Source organism: Branchiostoma belcheri, unplaced genomic scaffold (assembly GCF_001625305.1).
Source record: "Branchiostoma belcheri isolate BF01 breed outbred unplaced genomic scaffold, Haploidv18h27 scaffold16, whole genome shotgun sequence".
In the NCBI taxonomy this organism is placed as follows: Eukaryota; Metazoa; Chordata; class Leptocardii; order Amphioxiformes; family Branchiostomatidae; genus Branchiostoma; species Branchiostoma belcheri.
Genome location: NW_017803046.1, coordinates 2,786,597 through 2,793,039, shown reverse-complemented (window position 1 = coordinate 2,793,039; position 6,443 = coordinate 2,786,597). Strand labels below are relative to the sequence as shown.

General features: G+C 42.5%; 2 protein-coding genes across 2 annotated transcripts in view; one reads left to right on the top strand and one right to left on the bottom strand.

The window, feature by feature from the left end:
* Positions 1-1,188: 1,188 nt before the first annotated feature.
* On the top strand, positions 1,189-4,729 carry LOC109466173 (kynurenine formamidase-like). The gene is made up of 6 exons (XM_019763836.1): positions 1,189-1,300; positions 2,177-2,313; positions 2,608-2,717; positions 3,050-3,205; positions 3,576-3,748; positions 4,188-4,729. Exons 1-6 carry the CDS (start codon positions 1,226-1,228, stop codon positions 4,437-4,439), a joined length of 903 nt encoding a protein of 300 aa, XP_019619395.1. The 5' UTR covers positions 1,189-1,225; the 3' UTR covers positions 4,440-4,729.
* A 28-nt stretch (positions 4,730-4,757) lies between these two features.
* The window catches only part of LOC109466174, a 17,267-nt gene continuing 15,581 nt past the window's right edge, over positions 4,758-6,443 (bottom strand). Inside the window, exons 14-16 of the mRNA XM_019763837.1 lie at positions 6,307-6,424; positions 5,544-5,651; positions 4,758-4,989 (exon numbers count right to left, since the gene is read on the bottom strand). Of these exons, the coding sequence (XP_019619396.1) occupies positions 4,867-4,989; positions 5,544-5,651; positions 6,307-6,424 (349 nt within the window). The 3' untranslated portion in view covers positions 4,758-4,866. The remainder of the gene's footprint in view (positions 4,990-5,543; positions 5,652-6,306; positions 6,425-6,443) is intronic.

The following is a 6,443-nucleotide window of genomic DNA, read 5'->3' as shown; positions in this document are numbered from 1 at the left end:
ACATGTAACATGTAATATTTGAAAAAAGCCCGTCCATTTTTTTCCTGCTCTGCCTGTTTGTTTATATTATAGAAGGAGAGCCACGTGCCTCCAAGTCTTCACACAATTTATGTAAATTCAGCACAGTAGTTAATGAGCCGTGTCTGTAAGCTGTAACATGTAATATTTGAAAAAAAGCCTGTCCGTTTTTTTTCTGCTTCGCCTGTCCATGTTATAGAAGGAAAGCCACGTGCCTCCAAGTCTTCACACATGTTTGTAAATTCAGCACAGTGGTTAATGAGCCGTGTCTGTAACATGTAACATGTAACATTTGAAAAAGCCCGTCCGTTTTTTATTCCTACTTTGCCTGTTTATATTATAGAAGGAGAGCCACGTGCCTCCAAGTCTTCACACCCTCGCCTGTTTGTAAATTCAGCACAGTGGTTAATGAGCCGTGTCTGTAAGATGTAACATGTAATATTTGAAAAAAGCCCGTCCATTTTTTTTCTTCCTGCTTTGCCTGTTTATATTATGGAAGGAGGGCCACGTGCCTCCAAATCTTCACACCCTTGCCTGTTTGTAAATTAAGCACAGTGCCTGTGAGATGTAAGATTTGTGGTAATGCCCATTTTGTCTAATAGTATGCAGTCAATACAGAACTAATTTCACCTTTGTGGTTAATGAAATGTAGAAGCAGAGCCGTGTTAGATGACCTACGGCTGCGGCTTGATTTAGAAAAAAAGCGTCTGTATCTACAATCATTCAAGGGAAGGAGATCGTATAACCTTACAAATCAATCTTAGCACCTTAAGACCCAAAGGAATGAATTCCCTTGGGCACAATTTTAGTCAATGTAAGATTTGGTGTAATATTCTAGAATGTGTCTTAGTTTTTCATGTCCAATTTCTTGCCATGTATACAAGTATGAGTACTTAATATACTGTTAGAGTTGTAATATGTCAAATAAAGGACACGTCTTAACAGTAGTTAAAAGGAAAAGGACACACCAACTCAGCTGGTGACTTTGAAATGTACTAGAACTTTTTAAAGTTTTACTTAGGCATTCCAACAGCAACATAATACATAAAAGAGCGGGCTTTTACGATGACCAAAAAAATGGTCGTTCAAGTTGTAATGTTCAGCATGCATCTCCTGGTGGTTAGGATTGGTACTGCAGTGTGTCATGAGACCACTTCGGCCATTCAGACAGTGACGGCTTGGGGTGACCTGCAGCTGTCTTACATTTATGTCGTCACAAAATCGGGCTATGTCACTACAAAACATGGCGGCTACAACAGGTTTTTCGCCCGTTCTCGTCTTGGTAAGTCCTTGCTCCCCATCTGGGGTGGCTTTTAAACCTTGCTTTATGCTACCCTGGAATCCAGATTACCGCGGGCCTGGCCGAATTTCTAGTCGGCTGAGACTATAATAATAAACAACTGCAGCCCGCTAAACTCCCTGGACGGCTGGATACTGTTACGGGTACCCTGGGGGCCATTTGCGGGCGGGTGGCCCTGAGGGATCTGGATCTGGCAATGAGGCACAGCGGAGCGCGGTGAGAGAGTGTCACGGGACGGGAAACCAAGGCCCGAGCGCGCGTAAACTCTTCCAGGGGGGTAGTCTTTATGCACGATTGCAGCTGCCAAGTTCATCGTTTAAATGTACAGATAAAGAAATTCAGTAAACCGTGTAACCGCATAGATCATTTTGTTTCAAAGATCGAAATCAATGTGACCGTAGTTATTTTGAATAGTTATATGTCTTATATTTTGAACTTGGCTGGTAGTAAACCAAACTGTACTCGTAATAGTCGAGTTCTGATCGGTGGATTTTCATGAGGATAGATCAGACAACACCGTCTAAGGACAGAAGCTGAGGCCAACGTTAACTAGGCCACTGAGGCCATCCTATAACCAGCCGCTCTGAGAATGTTTGTTCCCGCCACAGTTATGGGACATTCTCTGGGCGGCTGGTTGTAGGATGGCGGCAAAAGAACGCGGTATCAAAACTCCCACCCGCCCCGGAGGCCTGCACTGGAGGCGAGGCCAAGGACATCCCTGATGTCCTTACCAGAGCTGTGTCCTTGCCGAGGCCAAGTTATATCTAAATAGGGTATTTGCGCGTGTGTGTAGGGAGAATACTTAGTGTTAGCACACTTAGCATATACAAATCAATTTATTGTACAATTTTGGTACAGATACTGTTGGGACTGCACGGTGAGTGTTATGGACAGTCTGATGACGAAACCCGCCTGATAGACCTGACATGGACTATGGAGGAGGGAATGAACGTGTATCCATCACACGCAAAGTACCGCTTCACCATTGTTAAAAGGTAAAGGGCCTACAGGTCGCATCGTCGTCGTAAGACCATGGTGTTTGTTTGTTTATTTATTTGTTTATTTTATCTATTTAATCTCCAGACAGCTGGGTAGCATTCAATTTTGTCAAATTGATTTTCAATGTGGCCCAGCACAGTTGTGACGGGCCCTACAGAAATTGTAGCATTCCAGTCATCACTCATCAGCTAGTAGTCTAAACGCACTCTGTTTATTTATGACATTCCATTGTACATAACCAACCAACATACACTACCAAGCGAAAGAACAACTCATGTGTTGAATATTAGAGGTGAACAGCCCCGTGGGTACTACCTGGAGACCAACAACGTCTTCATGGCCGAACATACGGGAACTCACCTGGACGCGCCGGCGCACTTCGTGGAAGGAGCTTGGAGACGTGAGTAGGTAGCTCTTTTTAGTCAGGAAGAAATGGAATTGTTTGTTTGTTTGTTTGTTTGTTACGTTTATTTACACGTTTACTTCCGCCATTGCACAATACCACGCTTCTTTCTTTCAGTCTGATTTCACTTCAAATTGTAAATCGGCAATGTACTTATCATCCATGTCTGTATGATTTCGCGTTTCAATAATTTGACATGTAACGTTAATACTATATACATTGCTTTAATATAGCTGTTATTTTGGCAACGCCTCAGAAGCGAAGCCCTTTGCCGCTCTTGCATTTTTTTTTTCGACTGCACCCAAAAACTCTTCTCTTGTCGTCGCCAGTTGACCAGATCCCGCTGGGTCAGCTGACGGGTCCGGGAGTTGTGGTGGACGTGAGAGACAAGATCGGCAACAACTCGCGCTACGCCGTCACTCCGCAGGACTTACAGGACTGGGAACGAGAGCATGGGCGGATCCCAGACGACAGTATTCTCATGCGTAAGTCTTTTGATAGTCTCTTAGTACTGATATAGATAATCAATAAGCTATTGATAATTGGCAACACAGCATACTGTGATCGCCACATTAAACAAGAAATCACACGTTCATGATGTTTTCGTGAATTTCTCCATGTTGTTAATTTAAGTTGTGCAGTACATGTTAACAAAATATAACAGTTATGCGAAAATTAGTACAAGAAATTAGTCAGGTTACCAGACATATTTTAGCTCCCGAGTCTTCATCCTCTCCACAAATAGAGACTATAAAGACTTGGGATCTGAAGTAGGTCTGGTAACCAGGCTAATCAGTAATAGCCACGTGTCACCCCAACCTCAGCATTTTCTTTTATATCCTGACTGGTACCCAGTCCGAACAGGTTGGGGGGAGTGGTACTGGGAACGAGGACCTAGTGCCTACCTGGGCACAGATACCACAGACACCACCCTGCTGCGCTACCCCGGTCTGCACCCAGAGGGCGCTCAGTGGCTTGTAGACAACCGCAAGGTGAAGGTGGTCGGCATAGACACCATTAGCCCTGGGGTAATACCTTTATTTTTGGCGACGCTTCCGGGGCGGAGCCGTTGGTTTAGTACTGCGATTGACTTGAAAATATTCTAAAAATTCCACGCATGCATTCCCTAGGGAATTCGTTTCTTTCATTTTTCAGGAACTGCCTTTTTACATAACAGGGAGAAACCATAATCTAGTGGTTGGCTTGCGGCTTGAAAATGCGGTAGTTTGTACGCACTATCATGGCTTTTTTTGTGATACATGTACATGCATTTTTTCCTCTCGCTTTTTACCGGCTTACTCTCTTCATTCTTTTGTTTTTTCTTCTTCTTTTGCTCCTTGTGCTGCTTTGTAGAATATCGTAACATTTCAAGGCAGCCAGTTCTCTCTATCTCTATGATGATTTGCATGGGACAGATTTGTTGTATCCTAACAGTTCACGACGTTCTACCTTAATTACCGCACCAAGGGTGTTCCCGTCCACGAAACCCTCCTAGGCAGCAACGTCATCATCATAGAAAACGTGGCTCACCTGGACGAGATGCCCGCTACCGGTTCCACCGTGTACGCCATGCCCATGAAGATCGGCCAGGGAAGCGGAGGCCCTGCCCGGGTCTTCGCAATCGTGGACGGCAGAACCAGCACAGCGGGACCGACAGCGCCGCACAACCTGGTCGTCTTGTTGTCTGCAATTATTCTATTCATGTTGGCTTTCACGTAAAATGGCGCTCACATGAGTTTTTACCGTTGATTTCCAGTGTTGTTTCAGCCAAAATTATGACAAACGAACACCACCAGTGTAGCAATGTCTAATTTCTTTTGCTTGCCTAAATTGGCAAGATCCGTTCTACTTTTGTAAGAATACAGATAATTTCTTTTAATTGTAGTTTGTACTTACACCATTTTGCATATCCACCATCTAGTAGTCAATTTGCAATTAAACAAGAGGACTATCGCCTTATACAGACCCTCCCTCCCCGATAAATATCGTACACTCCCTTTCGCTACAACTATATATATATATATATATATATATATATGGCTGTTAAAACCTATACATTACGTTGTGAGACATATCCTCTTTCCTCCGAATGATAACTATTAAGTTTAGGAGACAATTTCAAGTGTAAATATCATCAGTGTTCTGTCTACAGTCGAGATTTTAGACTTGTTCTTTCCGCCATGATAGTTTTGACGATCTTGGCAACTTCTTTGGCACAGCCGTGTGACCACGTGACCCCGTTCTCTCCATGGCCGTAGTTATGGACCACCTGAAAAACAAATCATCGCTTGTGTATTTTTTTTTCGTCTCCACTTTCTTTGTCATCGTAAAAGGTATTACTACCGCATCATTATTCTAGGGCTGCTGGCTTATTGTTTTGCATGCAGGCTTTTGTCGATTCAAACTATTACGCTAGAAAGATATCGACTTTGAAAAGGAATTCATGTGTCCATAGCGTAAGTACAGATAGTAGTGCGACATCAAACTTTTAATAAACAAAAATGTCCCCGCACAAGTTACCTAGTTTATCAATAACCAGACTGTTACAGCTTCATTAGAAAAATGTTAATAGTATTTTAACAGTGCTCCTTATAGATAATCCTGTAGGTGTAATGAGTTGACGACTTTAATTTTAATGTCCTGTCCTTGTCTTATGTTGCTTGTTGTCCTTGTCTCCAGGGTTAGCCCTTTAAAATAGTTTTGTAACTAGTTGGGCAACCCTAGTTGTCACGTTTTGTATAGCTGAACCAATAAAGTAATTAGAAAATAGAAATTATATCAATCTTCAGCAGAAGAGATGTGGGTAAGGAGTGACGTTAGTACCTCCAGTTTCTGTCCTGTTGAAGGTTCCACCAGCGTCTCTCTCTCCAGTCGGATTCCTCCTTCCCGCATGGGTCGGAATCCCGTCCACTCTTCCACTACCTCCGCGCCCTGTATCAACAACAGACAGATCACTCTCTACGATATGGGGTCACTTCAATGTCGTATATCTACAAAACTGTGCAAAATACGGTGTCTTAGAAATGAGGTAAACGAGTCCTGAAACGAGTACAACGGACACATTGTAAATATGCAATTCAGACGCAAGTCTGAAAGTGGTATCGCAATAAAGTTTCAAAAGTAACCTCCTTGGTCCTAGTCGATGTAAAAAAAATGAAAACTGAACAGCTGCCTGTCATTGGTAGTATCTCGGTCATCATGCCACACGATGACAACAGGTTAGTACAATTTTCTTCAATTGAGATTTTCTATTGTCGATCACAAAGAACGTATTAGTAGATCACCTTCCTTTAATTCTTTTTATTATGTATTGTTTTTGCTCTGTTTCCTCTTCTTCTCCAAACCAGTAAGGTCAATAACCTGAACCAGACGTCTGTCACCATGGTAAACTAGTGTTGGGTTACATCGTATCATGTCGCAATTTTATAGCAGGAGGGATTTAGACTCCTGTATATGAATGTGTAAGAATTAACCAGCGAATTAACAGATCTAACGTTAATTATAATGATCAGATTATTCTAAGACACATCAGTATGTTGCAAAATCGAACTTTATGTATTTTAAAAGTATGTTCATCGTAGTTTACCTTCATTTGAGAGTTCAAGGCCAAGATCCCCTTCCAGATAGTGTCCGTGTCACGTGGGTCGTTCGTTTTTCGAAAATTCCCCGTTTGTTTGATTCCACCGATAACTACGTTGTGCAAACTGCAAAAAAATATTGCGA

What these genes read in the sequence shown, in the direction of transcription:
- LOC109466173 (XM_019763836.1), top strand. Translation starts at nt 1,226, where the DNA reads ATGTCGTCACAAAATCGGGCTATGTCACTACAAAACATGGCGGCTACA. An exon ending in CGTGGAAGGAGCTTGGAGAC is followed by an intron (nt 2,718 to 3,049) that starts GTGAGTAGGTAG and finishes TGTCGTCGCCAG; the next exon opens with TTGACCAGATCCCGCTGGGT. An exon ending in TAGACACCATTAGCCCTGGG is followed by an intron (nt 3,749 to 4,187) that starts GTAATACCTTTA and finishes TACCGCACCAAG; the next exon opens with GGTGTTCCCGTCCACGAAAC.